At 34.3% G+C, this 20996-nt stretch overlaps 1 protein-coding gene across 1 annotated transcript in view; it reads left to right on the forward strand.

Moving 5' to 3' along the window:
• USH2A (usherin) overlaps positions 1 to 20996 on the forward strand; it is a 998601-nt gene that overhangs the window by 407992 nt on the left and 569613 nt on the right. The window contains exons 30-31 of the mRNA XM_051996749.1: positions 13892 to 14005; positions 17428 to 17589. Of these exons, the coding sequence (XP_051852709.1) occupies positions 13892 to 14005; positions 17428 to 17589 (276 nt within the window). The remainder of the gene's footprint in view (positions 1 to 13891; positions 14006 to 17427; positions 17590 to 20996) is intronic.

A 20996-nucleotide genomic window follows, 5' to 3' on the forward strand; every position in this document is an offset into this window, starting at 1 on the left:
CGTCTTTGTCCTCTACTTCTCTACCAACAAAATATATTAATTATACAATCTTTCTAAAGTATAAGAGGAAAATTAAAAATCATTTTAGATTGATAAAGAGCAGATATATATGAAACAATTAAATATCACATTAATACATTAAGGCTAAATACAGCAGAACCTTTGAGAGAATTTTGTCAGTTTTTATAGTATATCATATATTAGTTTTTATATATTTGTCTTTTATTATAAACTATTTCTAACTATATATCTGGGAAAGAATTGGTCTGAAACATTTTTATAGAACATAAATATGGCTTATGACATAAACAGTAAAAATAGGAATGATGTAATGCTTCAGCTTAGATAATGTAAAAGAATTTCATTAGGTAATGCAGTGTTGATGAGTTAATAGCTTTATCCCAACTCTCCTGAATACATAATGTGTGTTCTGCTCTCTATGCATTATGTAATCTTTAGATAGCATTTTCTATAGGTCATGCATTTATTTTATTCAATTTGAATAAGCACTACAAAAAGTGAGATATAATATTTTAGCAAATTTACTGTACTGTGATTTTAGAACATGGTGGTTATCATTTCTAATCTATTGATTTTGCTTAATTATAATAATAGCATATATCAATTGATAAAACTCCAGTTCCATCAAACTAATATTGGATACAAAATCTTTTCAAGTAATCTATTCACTCTTAGTGAAGAAAAGGAAATAGTTGCTAAAAGATTTTCTAACATGTCCACTTCTGATTGCATCAAAATGAATTTTAAAAGCATTTTTATATTTATATTTGGAAGTAAATCAAAGCTTATGTATAAAATGTGAAATCAAAGAAAAGCCCAATTTTGCAGTGAGTGCTATAAATTATTATGAATTTTTCATGCATAAAGTTCAGAAAAGGGATATAATATGCATAGGCACTTCCTCATTTTCTTTCTCAGCCCTATTCTCTCAATAACATTGGGGCAGCTAGCTCAAGGGAGTTTTCTTTCAGAAACAGTCAATTTTTAATGGTAAATTGTAGCACTTAGAAAATTATTTTGAAATTTATTTTGTTACTATCCACTCATTTTACTTCTTTATTTGAATTATTTGGACCAAAGAAAAATGATGTAAGGATGATTGTTTTTCATCTTAATAACATTCATTGAAAAGACATTTATTAAATGTCTAACAGACTACAAATACTATGCTATATTCCATTGAGGCTATAATGATTAATAGTGCTATTTCTGCCCTCAAGGAACTTATAGTCCAGTAGCATTTGTTTGGTATATAATAATTTTTAAAAATGAATAATATTCATTAGCTGATGCCCAGTTTGTGGATTATAGAAGCACTTTTCCTTTCCCTTTCCCCTACTGTCATTTTCCCCTTGGGTATTTTCCTCTATTCACTGAATAATTGGAAATAAATTCCAATTAGCAAATTTAATAGTAATTTTAGCTATATATATGTATATGTATATGTATACATATATATATTTGGTGACAATAGAAGTAAAAAATTATATTTACATAGATTTTGGGGTTGTCATCAGATTCAATTATCTGTGATACTTCATGCCTCCTTAGCCATAGATATTTGAAAATAAATAATTATGGACCATAGAACTGAATTTTAGGAAGTCACAATTAAAGAAATAGTGGGAAATATTCATTAAAGATATAGTTAATGCATGATCATACAAAATAATTAGCACTTTTGGAAAACTAGCTCAGATTAGACCTGCTATTGCTCTGAAAAATCTGAGATTACTTTCTGGGTTTGAAAGCTCAACCTCTATCTGTCCATCTAACAATTTTGCATAATGATGTGGTTCCAAACTCCTATGAAAGTAGCATTACAATGATGGGAGCAGCACTGACTTAGGAATTCAATCAGAGTTCTCACATAAAGAAAAATCAACATTATAGTCATTGGCCAAATGTAGAATTGCATTTAGGTACCTTCTCTTATAAATTTGTTATAAAATTGTCTCCTGACTACACTTAGAAACACAACTAGGGTATGCACAGTTTGATAACTTTTTGAGTATAGTTCCAAATTGCTCTCTAGAATGACTGGATCCGTTCACAACTCAGTTGGAAGATTCATTTAGTCCATTTTTCTCATTTTATCAATGAGAATCACAGGATTCTAGAATTAGATGTAGAATGGACCTCAGGGGCCTTTTAGTTCCTCATCTGGTAAAGTGAGGAAACAGAACCTCAGGGGAATCTAATTACTTTACTAAAGGCAGATCATAATTGTTAGAGATTCTGACTCAAGAACTAAGGCCTTTTCCATTTTACTACATTGTGTCCCTAATCCTAAAATTTACAAGGTCCCATAGGTACTAAGTATCAGAGCCAGAATTCAAACTTGTCTCTAAATCTGTTTCTTTTATATCATTATGTTCTAATCTTATCTAAAGATTTAATTTAGAAAATGTTTGCAGTTTGCTGCTAAAATCCAGGGATTTCTTAGAACTTAAAAAAGCTTTCATTTTATGTATGCCATAGGTGCATATATTAATAAAAAAATTACATTATGGTAGACTTAGTAGTCACACATGTAATTCTCCTTGTTGGGGAGGCCAAGGATGATTGGTTGCTTGAGGTTGGGAATTTTGTGCAGCAGTAGACTTAAGTTCATCAGGTGTTAGTACCAAGACCTGCACCCCTAAGGTGGATCTCTGATGCAGGAAATGACCTAAGAGCTGTGACCTAAGGAGGAAAAAGAGAATATCACAACTTTCTTATTGATCAGCCCTACCTATAAGAAATTGACTTATTTCTAGTCTGGACCTGCTGGAGAGGCTTGGTTTCAAGGGAAAAGAAAAGAAACAACAGCATGGAAGGCTACTTTGTGAAGAGTAGAACATTATAGGTGATTTTCCAGATCACTGTTGGACTGTTAAATTTTCATCCATATTTAACAAATGTCATTATTCAGTTTCATGGGGTCACTATGTCAAAATGTCTGTGTTAGAACTTTAATTTATTTTCAGAATTTCCTTTAAGTGGGCAGAAAGTGCCGTGAGTTGGATTGATTTACTGTCTGTAATCCATCCACCAGGTAGGAAGTTTTGCAGTCTTAACTTCAATGTACCATTTAAAAACCGGAAGAATTACACTACACTGTGGCAGAAACCTGAGCTAGAAGACACCTACCTCTTCCCTAACTGGTTTACATGAGGTTCATTCCTTGACAATTGTGGGTTCTTTCATTCTGCTTCCAGGTAGCAGTAGCTGCCCTGCCTCTGCTGTGTCCCTTACCAGATGGCATTCTTATTAAATGCCTTGCTCTTGCCCACCCTCACTTTCTTGATCCAAATATGAAGTGCCAGGAAATAAATAAGAGCAGTGTACTCTGATGAGTTCTCTGGAGATGGAAGAAAGCCCTGGGGATCAGGAAATGGAAAGAATCTCTCTGTTTATTCTTCCTGATTCTAATTATTGGCCAGTACCCTGGTTAAGTAGTGTGGCATTTTAAGAGAAATTTAAAAAATACACGTATTTTTAAAAAGATAATAAATTGCCATCATCTGCTAAATTCAGATAATTTACACGATTTTGAAACATTATTAGATTGTTTCAGTCCCTTAAAAATAATGCATGTACATCAAGGATGATCTTTGTTATGGGACTGCTGACATTGGACTCTGGGGTAGGCAATTGCTATGTGCAAATTTCACTGCCAGACTAAAAGTGCAGCGGAAATGAGTGGGTAATGAGAGCAGAGCAGCCAGTTCTTTAATTGAATTAAAAGCTGGGTGACATCAATGCAGACACCTGTCCAATTACAGACAGGCCAAGGTGTTTACCATTGCTGTACAAGCGATTCGAAGATGACAGAAATCTTTCCGCCCACAGATTAACATAATGAAGGAGAACAGATTACAGTGGATGCCGGCCAAACACCTAGGTTGGCAGCTGAGGAGAGGAAAAAAAGGATAGTTTGCTGAAGTGTATAAATAAAAAAATGTATTTTTGCCTGGTCCAAAATAAGTTTCATTTTTAAAAGGAAGCCATTTTGTTTTGAGATGCTTTCCCCATTTGTGTCTCTCTATGTTTAGTCACAGGAGTTAATAGTAAAATTTCAGTGTCAAAGCAGATTCATTCTCTGCTGTTTTATTGCCTTTCAGCAAACATAGTACTATTAGAGTCTCAAAGGCTTGCACAGCTGGTGTCAATTCAGCAGTGATTTTCTCTTGGGTGGTTAGGCTGCCTCCAATTATTAATATTTTTCCATTTGCTCCTTTGAAATTTGAGGTTAGAGGCAAAGGGAGAAAAGTGTTGGAGATAATCTATCAGCTGGAAGAAACCATGTCTTTGCCTATTACTTCTTTCTCTCCCTGGGAGGAGAATATACCTTTCCAGTGAGGGATCTATCTAAGAGGACCTAAAAGGATTTAAAAAAAAGTCTATTAGTCATTCAACAATGTATATTTTGTTCCCAGTCTTCACAGAATACATTGTTAGTTGCTCTGATAGAATAAGAATGATGGTTGAGAAATGGGAAGAAGACATATGATCCTTGATCCTTGAAAGTTTTACCATAACTTTCCAAGGACTCTTTCTATTATAATGCCCTTCTTTCACCTCTTATAAATTCATATAGTACCAGTTGAATGTAAGTTTCTAGTAGGCCACTTTTGGTACGCAGAACTGGTCCTGCAGGATGAATCAGTACCAGGAAGTACTTTGAAGACTTAATCTTACCTAATTTCAGTGATGAGCTTCTTGCATATCAACTGGATCTTATGTTTTTCTAGTTCATAGCACAATGCTTGGCATAACAGGTATTTAGTGAATGTTTCTGGATTTGACTTATTTTGAAGCTAAGAATGAATTTGAAGTTTGAGAGGCAGACAGATTTTTAGCCTTTTTAAAAAAGCAAAAAAAAAAAAAGGGGGAGAAAAAGAAAAGTAGCACGTTGTTAAATAGCATGGATTCTCAAATATTTATATTGAGACCCACAAACAAAGTTTGTAGAGCTAAATTATCAATCCAACAAAAGGTCTGGAAAAATCCTCTGAAAGGCTTGAAAAAGAAACTGTTCACATCTGGTTGGGACATTCCCTGGGCTATTTACAAGTTATATGGAAATCCATCCATCTATCTATCCATCTTTTTAGCTATCCTCCCATTCACCTCTTTCTCTGACATATTCTTAATGGCATAGTGGTAACTGGGAAGCTACATTAGCCACCAGTGAAGATGAATTTCCATAACTGTCTACACTAGTGTTATTGTCTGTTTCTGCAGATTTCTTTTCAAGTTAACACAATTGCAAGAGGGATATATGTTTCTGTAGTCTGAAGATAAGATTTTGCTGCTCCACTCTTTTCTCTTTCCCTTTTGCCAAGAGGTAGAATTTTAAAATTACTGGATACCAAAGGGACCTGACACTTGAGATTTGAATTCTTCTCTACAATGTACAAAAGCTGGGGTGAGTGTGTGTGTGTGTGTGTGTGTGTGTGTGTGTGTGTGTGTGTGTGTGTGTGTGTGTGTGTTAGATAGATAGATAAATAGTCATTCAGTGATCCTTTTGTTGGGTTCCTTCACCCATTCAGTGGCCCAGGGTTGCAATTAAAGAAGAATGTGCTTACTTTTCTTCAAATTCCCTTGATGTGGCATGTTAGATTTTCTCAAAAGTGCATTAGCGCTTAGCACAGAGATTTCTGAACCTGCTGGTGCCAGCGATTTTAATACACATGCCAACACCCCTGTGTTTGCTACATGGGACACTAACACTTTTAAAATATCAATAATGCTTACTCTTCGTTTATTCAGTGTTCTTCCAAATCACCTTCTTCCATTACCGGAATAGATAGACAGATTTCCTAATATAGTTTCTGACCCTCTTTTTTTTTTTTGGCTATAGAATCTTCTGGTCAAAAGGAAACTCTTAGAAGTCACTTGATCCTCTTCCCTGTTTTCAGACAGGGTTGTTACCTGGTTAAATGGTTAAAAAAAGAGAAAGATCTCTTTTTGAAAACTTCTAAAATGAAAAATCCATAATCTCAGGGAGCAAAACAAATGTCAAGAAATGTTTTATAATTAGTCCAACATATATAATTGTATCCACTTTTGTGTCCAATATTTGTTCAAATACAATTTAATTTGATAAACATTTATTGAATGTCTAGTGTGTAAAAAGGAAGCAATAGACTCTATAAATCCATAGTTAGAAAGAGTCCCTAGTCTCAAGGACCTTAAGTAGAATATGGAGGCTAAGACATGTACACAAATAAACATAACACAAAATAGAAGGGGATAAGAACAGAGGGAGCACCCAAGTAAAATTTAGTAAGAGCTATGAGGAAGGAGAGATCATTTTCAGCTGCAGATATCAAAGAAAGATTCATTGAAAAGATTGCAGCTGAGCTTGACCCTGAAGAATGAGAACATATGTGACCATTACCTGTAGGTTTTTTTTTTTTTGAGTTAATATTGTCTTAGATTGGAAACCTCCTACTGAGAAGGACTTTTTACAGCACCTTGCCTTAGATTCACAGATGAGGAAACTGATAAATGCTTTCTGATGATGATATAGTATCATAGTGAAACTATTCTACTGGAGATAAAATATTTAAGTGTGAATTAGACACTTTAAAAGGTGCCATTAGGTAAATTACTAGTTTCGTGCATTAAATGGTCCCTAGTGGCATCTCCAAAAAGGCTCTACACACTCATGGAGAATCTTGTCTATTTCCTTTGGGAATAGCAGTCCTTTTTATAAATATCTGCTTCAGTTCAACTTGGTGATCTCTTAGTGCTATAGGTAAACTAGGAAAAAGAAATAGTAACATTCTCAAGGTCATTTAGTGAATCTTTAAGATCCTTTCTGCCTTGGCAGAGTCCTGAGATTCCCCAAAACATCACAGAAGCTGAGTTGGAAGTAGAATTCATCTGATTTAACCCCCTTCACATTTTCTAGATAAGGAGATTGAAGTTACATGGTAAGTTACTCTCAGGATTCCAACCTAGCTCTTTTAATTCCAAATTTAGTATCTTCTTCATGATGCTATGCTGTTCCCTTCTGCCTCCCAGATTTACACTCTGAGTGGTTGCCTCTTTTCACTCTTTCCTTAAATGGTGACCTAGAAGCAAAATTGTAAAACCCTGAAGGCTTCTCTAAAGCACACCAATCTCCTAATACCTTTCTCCCAGTACCGTTCTTATGTTTTGACAGATTTTGAAGGCAGAATATTGCAAGGTTTTTCTTGGACATAGGAAGGAAATGCCACCTCAGCCTTTAGAATATACATCACATCTTAAAAAGTATTATTTACAAATTGTCCAAAGCCCTCTATGTGGTATTAAAAGCTGGCAAGAACCCACACATCTGAGTTCTTTTCCCTCTGAGTTTTTCAGCTCTTCTTTCCCAGTATTTATTATTGTTTCACCTACCTTGAAATGGGAAATGTGAACACTTTGATAAATGACTTGAAAGATGATCTAGTTTCACTCCAGCATCTTTCAGAAGCTCAGTACTTTCCAATGAAATGTTGCTTGGTAAATTTCTCCAACAATGCACACAATATTAGGACTCTGAGAGCAATGCTTCCTTTTTCTCAAAGGCTTCAAGGTTTAAAGGGGAAAACACCAGAGACTAAAATCCTTGATTTTACCCATGCAACAACTAGGATTTTTGTCACAGCAAGAACAAAGGCTGAGCCTTATGGTCAAGGTCATTTGGTGAATCTTATGTTGATAACTGACTTGGCACAGTTCTCCCTAAGTTTTACACTTTGTACCTTTTGCTTTGTAGGCTAACTTACCCTTTGTTTCAACAATGAGCCTTAGTCATGATTTGGGAGGGAATTATTTCATAATAAGATATTGTCCATAATCTCTCTGAAGGCTTGCCTGTAAAAATGCTAAGTAATGTTCTGGAACGGATTTTTATTATTTTTTCAATGAGAATAATACAGTTTTAGATTTATATAGTCCTTTGACTCTAAAGAACTCAAAGCATTGGCATATATGCATTACATATGGTTTAATTTTTCATATGGTATCCCCATCCAAGAGGCAGCACATGTATCTGTAAAAGACAGTGCCTTGTATAGAGTCAATAATAAATATTTGCTGAATGAATAAAAGTCTAAAATGATATTATAGCTTATTTTATCTATGTCACTATAAGGTCACAAACTTTATTCTCCCCAGTGCCCTATTAACTCCTCGATAATAAAGACCTTAGGGAGATTAATTAAATCTTTTTTATCATTAGGATGCTGCACCATGGTGTCTGTAGGCAGTTTTATGCATGAATGCAGTAGACTCTTATCTATTTGGTGTGGTTTTAGTGTTTTTTAGAAAGCTCCCTTCACTGAGAATATCCTTCTTTCATCCCCCTGAATCACTTTCATAATTCCCCATGGGGCATTCATTCTTTTGACTTGAATTTGCTTCTTTCTGAATCAACTTTGGAAAATACAGACAGAAATTACTGGGCATATTGGGGAATGAGGGAAAATATAGTTTGGTTGGAAAATAGTGTTCATATAGTAGGGTAATGAGAAGGAAGGTTGGAAAAAAATGCATTAGAAGCCATGTTGTAGTCAGTCAGGTAAAGCATTTATTAAGTACTTACTATATTATTGTAATATTATACTATACTAAGTAGTGGGGATAAAAAGAAAGACAAAGGATTGTTCCTGCCCTTGAAAAGCTCAAAATATAATGGGGTATCCAACTGAATACCAGTCTAAGGCCATTAGTATTTATTTAATAAGCAAGAGAGAGAAACAAAAAGATAGACAAATAGAGACAGGCAGAGAGAGACACACACATAGTTTTTGAAGAAGGAAATTTGGACAAGTTTTGGAAAAATGAATAGAACTCAAACATATTTGTTTGTTGAGCATGTTATAATATCTTCTTATTACTTGTATGCATGGGTTAGACTAAATGACCTTTCAACTTTTAGATTCTGTGATAAAACTGTGAAGCTTTTTTTTATTTGCTCTATATAGAAGACTTTAAAGTAAAGTTAGCTTGGAACTAACATTTTGCATTAATCTAGGAATAATGTGAGCTTCAAGTAATTTGTCAGTTATAAGATTGTCAAAGAAGTTTTAAGTGACTGGGAAATTTCAGAACTAGTTACTAAGAAATGATAACTGGTGGAATGTGGGACCAAGGAAGAAGTAGAATAAAGGATGACTCTGGTTTGCAGTCTAAATAAATGGATGGTCTGAATACAAATGGGGAAGTAAATTGAAAGAACTGGCATTTAGTGGGAAGGAGGCTAAAGCCCATTTCATTTTATAGATATATTGAGGGTGAATTTTTAAATTATCTCCATGGAGTTGTCTAGTAAGTTGAAGGTTGAAGCTCAGTAAAGGGGCCATGGATAATGATGCAAATTTATGAATCTTCTTCAAGGAAGTAGTATCAAAATCATTGGAGCAGATGACGTGTAGAAGTGATGAGAAAAGAAGGTTAAGACAGAACTTTGGGGCACATAGATATTTAAAGGCTTGGAAAAGGAAGCAGAGAATGGAGAAAGCTAAGGAATAGTCAGATAAAAACTAGGTTAAGAGAATGCTATGGAAGCCAAGTGAGGGAAAGGATTTCCCAAAATAGGTATTATAGAAATCAAAGAACATGAAAACTGAGAAAAGGTTATTAGTTTTAGCAGTTAGAAGGCATTGGTGATCCAGATGGTTTTGATAGTATGGTAGTGAGGAAGAGAAGGCAGCTAAGTGGATCACTGGGCCTGGGGTCAGGAAGACCTGAGTTCAAATTTGATCTCAGATACTGACTACCTATGTGACCCATGCAAATAATTTAATCTCTATTTACTATAATCCAGTGGAAAAGGAAATGGCAAACTACTCCAGTATCTTTTTCCATGATAACCTCATGTATTGATGTGCTATGGTCTACTAAGTCCTGGAAAGTCAGATACAAATGAATGACTAAATAAGAAGCCATTGGGAAGGGACATTAGGAGTCAGAGTTTTTTTTTTTGTTTGTTTGTTTGTTTGTTTGTTTGTTTTGGTTTGGTTTTGTTTTTTTAAACAACTGTAATTTCTTTTTAAAAAATGTGTATATGTATATGCGTATTTTATAATCTTTTGTTATCTGTTCCTCTCACTTTCTCTGCCCTGAATTGGATAGTTAACTATTATTACAAATATGCATAATTTAGCAAAATAAAATGCCATATTGAAAAATTCTGAAAATGTATATCTTGTTCTGTATTTGAAGTCTATCACTTCTATTAGGTAGGCCTCATATTTCATATTAATTTCTTTGGAATCATGCCTTTTAGTTGCATTATTCTAAATCCTTTCCAAATTTCTTCATAATATTATCATTGTATAAACTGATCTCTTAGTTTTGCTCAATTCACTCTGCATCATTTCAAAGAGATAGACTAATTTCCTCTAAAACTGTGAATTTCCTCACTTTATGACACAAATTAATTTTATTAATTTATAATTATATTAAATTAATATACCATATGAGTAAATATGCATTCTCCATGAAGTAGTAATAAAGATAAGTGGTGCAATGAATAATATGGAGAACTTGGAATCAAGAAAATATTAGTTTGAATTTAATCTCACAAACTTATCAGCTCAGCCCCATTTTCTTCATCTGTAAAATGGGCATAATAATAACATCTCTTTCACAGAGTTATGAGGATCAAATGAAATGATATATTTTAAATTCCTTTGAAACCTTGAAGTGCTAAATGTTAATTATTATAGGTTGGTAGCCCTGTGTATATATACACTTTTCTCTCTTTTATCTCTTTGGAGTATAAGCCTGGAAGAGATATTATTGAATCAAAGTTTGTATATATTTTGTTGATTTTTGAGACATAATTCCAACTTGCTTTCTAGAATGACTAAATTAATTCACAACTCTGTCTGATCACCATATGAATGTCATAGTAAGAGACTTTTAATACTGCCCTCAGGTATCTTCTCTACAATTTAGTATCTTAGTTTCCCAGGGCACTTGAAGATAATATGACTTGTCTGAGTTCACATAACTTGTATGTGTTAAAATTAATACTTCAACCCAAGTCTTCCTTTTTCTGAAATCAGTTACATATTCACTATTCCAGCCTAGCTCTCTAGAAGCTAGGCCACAAAGCCTGAAAAAGTGAATCAGTACTTTCTTATTCTCAGCAATACAATGATCCAGGACTACTCTGAGGGACTTAAGATGAAAAAGGCTATCTATATCCAGAGAAAGAACTGATTGTATCTGACCAGTCTTGAAACATAATCTTTTTTTTTTCTTAAGGATTTTTTTTGCGGGGGGGGGGGGGGAGGGAGAAGGAAGGGAGAGAACTGTTTTCTTTTACATGATTTTTATAGAAATATTTTGCACAAATTCACATGTGCCTTCTTAATGGAGGGGGGTGTTAGTAAGGAGGAAGGAGAGAACTTGGAACTCAGGGTTTTAAAAACAAATGAAAAAAAATGGTTTTTCAAATAATTGGAAAATATTTAAAAAGAGTGAGTTGATAATTGAGAAAATAGAAGCAGTGCATGTTCATTATTCTTTTTTTCCCTATTTATTTATTATTATTAAAACTTTTTATTTATAAAACATATGTATGGGTAATTTTTCAACAGTGACCATTGTAAAACCTTCTGTTCCAAATTTTCCCTTCCTTTCCCCCAACCCCTCCTCTAGATGGCAGGTAGTCCAGTGCATGTCAAATATGTTAAAATATATATTAAATCCAATATATGTATACATAGTTATACAGTCATCTTGCTACACAAGAAAAATCGGATTAAAAAACTGAGAAACAAAATAAAATGCAAGCAAACAACAGAAAGAGTGAAAATGTTATGTTGTGGTCCACACTCAGTTCCCACAGTCCTCTCTCAGGGTGTAGATAACTCTCTTTATTACTGAGCAATTGGAACTGGTTTGAATCATCTCATTGTTGAGGAGAGCCACATCTATCAGAATTGATCTTTGTATAATCTTCTGTCTAGAGAGTACCTAGTCTAAACATATTTTACAAAGAAACTAAATCTCACAGATATTAAGCATTTTATCCTATACCACACAGCTAAAGACAGAGAGTATATAAGAGTGGGAACCCAGACTTCATAGGAGTTCCATTCATTATATCATGTAGCCCAACAACTTATGTTAATGTTTTTTTTTTTTTTTAAGTTCCAGATTTGATCTCTCATATCTCCTCATGGTTAGCTAAGTGGCACAGTAGGTAGAGTAACAGCCCTGGACTAGACAGATCTGAGCTCATTTATTAGCTATGTGACCCAGAAGATTTTTCATCCAATTTAGAGAAGGAAATGGCAAATTACTACAGTATCCTTGCCAAAGAAATTTCAATTGAGGTCATTAAGAATTGAATATGGCTGAAACAATTTAACAACAAGTCTCATAAAATATAGCTTATATTTATATAGAATTGAATTTTAAATTTTTTTTTAATTTCAAGGATTTTCAAGGATACATATGTAAGGATAATTTTTCAACACTGATCTTTGAAAAACCTTGTGTTCCAATTTCCATCTCCCCCTTCCTCCCAATCCCTTCTCTAGATGGCATATAATACAATATATGCTAAATATGGTAAAAATATACATTAAATCCATTATAGGCATACATTTTTATACAATTATCTTGCTGCACAAGAAAAATCAGATCAAAAGGAAAAAAAAGGAGAAAGAAAACAAAATGCAATCAAACAACAACAAAAAGAGTGAAAACACTATATCAGTTCCCACAGTCCTTTCTCTAGGTGCAGGTGGCTCTCTTCATCACAAGACCATCGGAACTTGTCTGAATCATCTCATTGTTGGAAAAAGCCATGTCCATCAGAATTGATCATCATATAATCTTGTTGTTACCATATACAATGATCTCCTGGTTCTGCTCATTTCACTTAGCATCAGTTCATTACATAGAATTTATGACTATAAATTCCATGATATAAATTACTGAATGAAATCTATATAATCAGTCTCTGAGAAATATTCTGATATACAGATGCACAATTACTGATATTCTTATTTTGTGAATTAGAAAATAGATTTGGGCTAAGTGATTTGTTCAGATTCATATATTTAGCAGCAGAGTTAGGCATCAATCTAAATCGTTGGATTCCAAATCCAATCATTTGCCACAGTGGACCACTTTGCCCACAGATTGGGGGAAAAGAGTGAATTTATTTTGACTTCTTATATAACTTGCTATTTCAAAATGTGGTTTATTAAGTAGAGATATTTTTTCACTAAAAGAAGCCCACCATAATGATTATTTGTTAAGGAATAATAAAGGTATGTCAAAATTTTAAGAAGAGATATTGAACTTAGAATTTGTTGGACTTGGTGACTGGATGGGTAATAGAGTCAGAGTGAAAAGTTAATACTGACACCTAAAATTATGAAACTGAATAACTAGAGGAACTAGAGTGTTCCTTATCTTGAATGAAATCATATCTTATCACAAAGATTCAGCCAAAAACTTCAGCATATTCAATTTCTGATCAATGCGCATAAATCTTACTTTTTAAAATTGCCAATTAAAATGTAAACAGAATTGTATTTGATTAACTTATTAATTATTTATCTTTATTAGTTCATATTGATTTGCTATAATGTTTACAGGCATTCCTTTGTGTATTCCTGCTCTGTATAATAATAAAAACATTATGGGGTGCAGTAGAGTAGTCTTAGTTTAATCTCAGTTTAGTCTCAGTCTTACAAACAAGGTAGAAATACATCAACCTCAAAATATTTCTTTATTAGCCATCCTATTCCTCAGGCAGCAAGTATTCAGGTAGGGAAATGGATGGAAGAAGTAGATATCCTTCTTTTCACTCTGTTGAGTGTTTGTGAACATATTTCCTTACTGTAAATACTCAAGGATTCCTTTTTTTATATTATAGGCACATTGACAGGCTTGCTACCCTTCAAAAACTATGCAGTAACCCTAACTGCCTGTACTTTGGCTGGTTGTACGGAGAGCACACATGCATTGAACATCTCCACTCCACAAGAAGGTAAAGTAATTTCAAAGGTCTTGACTTCCACATTTCAGTCATGAATAATAAAATAGGAGAAGAGCTAAATGCTGCAAAGCCATTTGCTGGAAAACCCCAACCTAATTTGATGACAAAGTGCATTGCCAGACCATAATTGCTCCATTTTTTTGGGGGGTGCGAAAATGAATCAAACTCCATACCCTTTAATGACATGCATCTTTAATAGCTGTAATGCAGATTAATGGGCTTTTTAATTGCTGTTACATTGTTCATGCAAGAGCCTTGTCATTAATATGAAGCATCTGAAAGATTAATGAAAGCTTCCTCATTTTACTATGGCTCAGAAGTAAATCTAGAGACAGTCTGACTAAAGAGAATTGATTGTATGGTACAGTATGAAATTGAGAATCAAACGGTTGATTTCCATGGTCTCTTTTAACTGCTAAACACCAGCACAGGCAACAATTATTTCAGTATGATGGAACCTCCAAATGCCAATTGAGCCATTTATTAGTCACTGCTCTGGTTCCTTCGTCTTTTCTTAAGTCTCACTTTTGTTGTACTTGGAACTTACAAATTGTAGACATAAATTAAGGTTTTGAAAAGCTTACATTAAGAAGGCAGCAAGAAAGAGAAAGCATTTTACAATTTCATACTTAAAGCTTTGCTCAACCACCAGCATGCATTGCTTCAAGAAGGACAGGACCTCAAATGATTTGAAGCATTGTTGTGTAATATCTCCTTTTTGAGAATGAAAATTGTTGATTTCTTGGACTGTGTGTGCAAAATTGTTTGGGGGACTTCAAAGCTTCAGGAAGAAGAGAAGTCTGCAAATGAGATAACATATATAAAATGTTTTAAATACTATATCAATGCCAGTTATCATTATGTAATGCTTCTGATTATTAAAAAAAAATCTAAGAAATGAAAGAAGCTAAAGCATACAAGAACCCAGTGAAGGAAATTGGTTTAAATGGTTGAATTTTCTCTAATGCTCTTGTGGCTTTGTAACTTTTATTAACTGCATTCTCTGTTAATGAGCATTTTCCTTTTCAATAAAAACATCAGTTCTTTCAAGGTTTATCTTTTTCATATCCATCCTTTTGTTCATGCAGTTATTTTTTTGCTTAAAGAAGATTAAAGATGATTCCTTGTAGAATCATCTAATTCCCCTTACCCTCTTTTGTAAGGTATACCACCAGTCCACTTGAGGTGATATATATTTTTTTTCTTTTAGTTTTAGTTTACTTCCTGTCCTTCCAATGATTTATCTCAAAATCCTTCACTACTATTTTTGATTTCTCCCTATGTTGTATTCTGAGTATCTGACTCTTAAGAGTGTGCTCCTCCTCAGTCATGATTCAAACAACTCAAATTCTTGCTATTACATGAAGTCTTTCCCCCTAACTGAATGAGAAGAGATTTGTTTTATTTGAACAGGTAATTCCTGTAACTTCATTTTTTACTTACTATTAAAAAATACACTGCTACTTTCTTTGCTTATACATAATGTAAATTGTGTACATTATTACTTATTTTATGTTTATACTTGTCCAATATTCTGTGGTTGTAAGGCTCTGTCCTTTGTTAATAATTTATTTCAGTTTTTTCTTAGATTATAAGTTACTAGAGGGAAGGAAGTAGAACTATTTACCTTATTTTAATGAGACAATAGGCACAGATTACTTTTTAATGAATGCTTTGTGGAAGTCATAATGTGGCCATTAGCTGAATCAAGGAAAGCAGTACCTATCCATTCCCAATGAGCAAACTTTTCCACTCCCCTGCCTCCACCCACCAAAATCGTCATTTCCTATACAATACATCAGGACTTGCACAAAGAGTGGGTGGGGGCCATTCTTTCTCCAAGCTTACATATTAATAGAGTATGGTCCAATTACTATTTAGCCTCATGTGCTTGGGAAACTCAGTGCATCAACTCAAGCCTCAGCCCATTACATCTCCCGCTTTCTTTTGTTTTAGAACACAGGTGATCATGCCATCCCTGACTCTTCAGGGAGGTCAGAGCCCCCAAGGGGAGGTGATCACACCCTCCCTGATTTCTCAGGAAAGGAGGTGAAAGCACCGAAAAGGAAGTGATCACGACCCCCCTGACTTCTCAGGAAGGGAGGTGAAAGCACTAAAAAGGAGATAATCATGCCCTCCCTGACATCTCAGGAAGGGAGATGAAAAGCACCAAAGGGAAGTGGGGGTTGCTAGCAGGTTTCTGGGCTCAAGGGTCTTATTATGCACAAACCCATCAGCATGGGAACACATAGCACATAGCAACAACGCAGAGACTATTAGTGATGACTCTCCCCACAATCAGTGCAGGCTTGATGTGTTATAACAAACATGAATTATGCACCCAAGTAACGGTATAACAAACAATATAAATCAACAGTATGATGTAAAAGATTGCCAGAAGTCCTAGAAGGAGAGTATGTAAACAGCAGTCACACATACACCTCTTCAGCAGCCAAGAGATAGTCCAAAACCAGTCTATTGTCCATTGCTTCACATATCAGGGAATCCAATGATCCCCCCAAGTTTTTGAAGTCCAGCAAAAGTCTTTTTATGTCTTAGGGAATCCAATGATTCCAGCAGATTTTGAAGTCCTGTAACAGTCTTATCATTTCTCAGAAAATCCAATGATTCCTGAGGGCTTTAAAGTCCTACAACAATCTTATGTCTCAGAGAATCCAATGATTTCTGAGGGTTTTGAAGTCCAATGATTTTCTATGTCCATGAGTCAAACGCCATAACTGCCACACTCTTTCAATGGTGAGCACAATCAGCAACAGAACCACCCGATGTTTCTTGGGTCTTCTCCTTCGTTTCAAGGGTCTGCTCCGTCTCTCTGCGATGGACAAGGCTAATACGGCTCGTTGGCACCCATCTGATTCCTTCTCCACCTGTAGAGATACAAGCAAACCCTCTCCCCCAAGCAGTTAGCCTATCTGGTCCCTTCCATTCACCACTTTCTGGGTCTCTCCACATCACCTGGCGATTATCTAAAGATAGTGGAGCTGCTCACACTGGACATTGCCCTTCCGGTGGGTTATAAAACCTCTTTTCCACTCCCCTGCCTCCACCCACCAAAATCGTCATTTCCTATACAACACATCAGGACTTGCACAAAGAGTGGGTGGGGGCCATTCTTTCTCCAAGCTTACATATTAATAGAGTATGGTCCAATTACTATTTAGCCTCATGTGCTTGGGACCTCAGTGCATCAACTCAAGCCTCAGCCCATTACACAAACTCATCAATTCAGGACAGCTATTAGCACTGTTCCTTAAACAGTTATTGACAGGCTGGAATAGGAACATTTCTATGAAGGCAGACTTGAGTTTTTCAATGATTAATTGGATTGGGTCTGCAAAGTTTGAATCTGAAAATCTAAAATCAAGTAATACTCTATAAGTCTATTCTTCTAGCCCCAGAAGAGGTTCAGCCACCAGTAGCCAAGTCTCTGCCCAACACTTTGATACTGTTTTGGAGCCTGCCCCAAAAGGCAAATGGTATTATAACTCAGTACTCATTATACATGGATGACATGTTAATCTACACGGGATATAGAGAAAACTACACTGTCACTGGTAAGTTGATTTTTTTGATTGTTGATATGTCAGTAATGTGCCTCTTCTTCTATACTTACTGTTATTTCAAATAATAATAATCTCTAACAGCTAAATAGCACTTTAAGGCTACAAAGCGTTTTAAAAATATGATCTCATTTTATCCTCAAAACAGCTCTGTTAGGTAGGTGAGATGATTTTATTATCATCATTTTACAGATCAGAAAAGTGAAATATAGTAAAGTTATGTGACTTACTTAGGATCATACAATAAATGTCTGAAAGCTGGATATAAACTTAGGACTTCCTGACTTCAAATTCAGAGTACAAATCTAAATGTAAGTTCAGTAAAACTGATGTTAAATACTATGTACACGGCAGTGTTATAGACTAAAACAAATTTATAATCTTAAAGGGCTTACAATATAATAAGTTATGATTTAATATAGTGTAATAAACTATATTAAGCATGTATGTGATGATGATTCTCTGCTGCCCCTAGGCTTTCTCCTTTATGGTTCCTTCTTGTTTCCTCCTTTCTCCTCCACAAATCATTCTATTATTCTGTCCCATTATATTATCTCCCCACCTTCATTATTCTAGATTTAAACTTGTGAGTATGAGGAACACAGAGATTTCACAAGCTTTCTGACTCCATATCATAATAGCTTCAAAAGACAATATGGTCTTGACTTATTCAGAGTAACCAAATTCCAGTTCTGTTCCATTAACATCTCAACCTATGAGGGATAGTGACTTTGCCAAACAGTTGAATGAGTAAAAATCTAAAATATAGTGCTGAAAAGAAATAGAATACTCTTTATATGACATAAAAACAGGTAAAACTGAATAGATGAAAACATGCCAACTAATTTAAAAATATATAATTCATAATACTCCTACATTATATAATGATTTCTTACATATATCTTATACATACAAACTATTTGAAAGTCCCTTAAAATATAAACTATTTTAAGGGACTTTCAAATAGTGTCCAGGCTGTGTTTGTACATAATGTGGAAAGAGTGATGACTTTTGAGATAGGAGTAAGGATCTTCATACATACATACATAGATAAATATCCTTTAATAGGCACTGAGTATCATTTAAGACCCTTATTAGTTGTCTAATCTTGGGTTAGATACTCTCAGATTTTAATTATACATTAATATTTTGTACTACCTAGCTCCCCTCCCCACCCCAAGGGGTAGACAGGAAAGTGCTTTGTGAACATAAAAATACTCATTTGGTTCTCACAGAATGTTGTAAGCTTTAGAAATAATGGACCTTAACTCAATTTTACTATCAAAAAAATGTAACACATCAAGGCTGACAACTGGGCCAAGATCTCACTAGTTATTATCAGAACTGGAACTAGGACTAGAACCCAGATTCATTGACTCTGATTTCAAAGTTTTCTTTTCATGTTGCATAGCATATCTAATATTCTGATATTTTTTGCATTTTAATTTATGAGAATAAGCTCTCCAGAAATGCAGATCACAATCCAGTTATGCTTGCACAACCCATGTTCTTCCATAAATTCACTAAAAGGCATTCATCTATTGATAGTGGATGAATATCATTAGAGCATGCAGCTATCTATTGGCTGTCCACAGAAAACCATCATGGTATATAGTAAGTAGAATGCTGGACTTAATATGAGAGATATGATTTTAATTTCTATCTCGTGTATTTATTTATAGTTGTTCTCAATTATCTAGCTTCTATGAGCCTCAGTTTCCTTATTTGCAAAATTGGGATAATAATAGCACCTACCTCTCAGGACGATTGTTAGGATCAAATGAAATTATATTTATAAAGCCCTTTATAAATCTTCAGGTTCCTTATAAATATCAGCTAACTTATTTTTAAATGTTTGCACAATGCCTGTAAAAGTAATGCTTAACAAGAGAACTGTTTGGTTCTGCACACATATATTGTATCTAGCATATACTGTGACATTTAATATGTATAGGACTGCTTGCCATCTGGGGGAGGGGGTGAAGGGAGGGAGGGGAAAAATCAGAACAGAAGTGAGTGCAAGGGATAATGTTGTAAAAAAGTACCCTGGCATGGGTTCTGTCAATAAAAAGTTATAATTATTTAAAAAAAAAGTAAGTGCTTAATAAATGTTTGTTCATTCATACTCACTTGGTGATGATATAATTTTTTCCAGTCATTTAATTCTCCATGACATTCTTAAAATTATTTTCCTTATACATCTCTAGTGTAATGTGTCATACCCCATTCCTGTCTATCATGTATCTCTTAGTTGCTCTTTGGGCAATCTTCAATGTCATTGAACCTCTTTACTAGTTATAATAATTTTAGTTTTATAATATAATAACAGTATATATATATATATGGATATGTGCATGCGTACACACACATGCACACATATATGCATGGCAGACTAAGAAATGTAATATTGGTTCAAGGAAACTGACATGTAGAACCTAGTATTGGAAGAGATCACATGGATGACAGTCCAACTTGCCAATATTTCTTAAATATTTTTGAAACTGTCAAAATGTATATTTAATAAAAATCATCCATATCGTATTTAGATTATTTTAAATAATGGTATTTTATTATATCTAATAAAACTTAAAATAAAATTATCTAAAATTAATTGTATAAATTTGTCACTAGTATCTATTCTATAAAGAAATTAATCTTAGAACTACGTAAAATTACATCTATATGTAACTGTAATATAATAGGTGGAATAAGAATAAAAAAAATTCATAGCTTTTTTAGTACTGAAATATCATCAATGACATCCTGGAACCCAATGTGACATTCCTTATCTTTGTGCCTTCCCATATTCAAAGCCAGGAGTGTAATCTTTATTCTCATCTATCCTTATCTTCCCTAATTTTCTTTCAAGATTCAGCTCAGATAACAATTTCTTCCTATCCCATTCCCCACCCTCTTTCTTTCCTCTAATCACCTTGCATTTATTTATTTGTGTACATGTTGTATATCCTTAGTAGACTGAAAATTTCTCGAGTGCAGAGCAACTTTATTTTTTTTTTCTTTGTATCTTCACCACTTTACCAAATAGTAAATATGTATCTGTAGCATTGAATTTAGTCACTAAACTGCCTACTGGATTTTTCATAATTTGGGTTCATCATATAGGATAGCCACTTATGTTGCAGATTTGCCTATTTCCATTTCTCTAACACCATGCTGAAGGTGCCAAAAAAGGTTTTGGTGCATTTGTCTTCTTATGACTTTAAGAAAAGTTCTCCCTTTTCTGCTTAGGGAACAGCAAAATAATTTTATGGCTGTAATTCATTCACTAATTCTATCTTTCATCCTTCCATGATTCTCTGACATCTCCCACATGCCACAAATGACCAGAAATTCCATAGCCAAGAATATGCCTGGTATTTTCTCTTTTGTAAGCAAAAGTA

This window comes from Antechinus flavipes, chromosome 4 (assembly GCF_016432865.1).
Source record: "Antechinus flavipes isolate AdamAnt ecotype Samford, QLD, Australia chromosome 4, AdamAnt_v2, whole genome shotgun sequence".
Classification (NCBI taxonomy): Eukaryota; Metazoa; Chordata; class Mammalia; order Dasyuromorphia; family Dasyuridae; genus Antechinus; species Antechinus flavipes.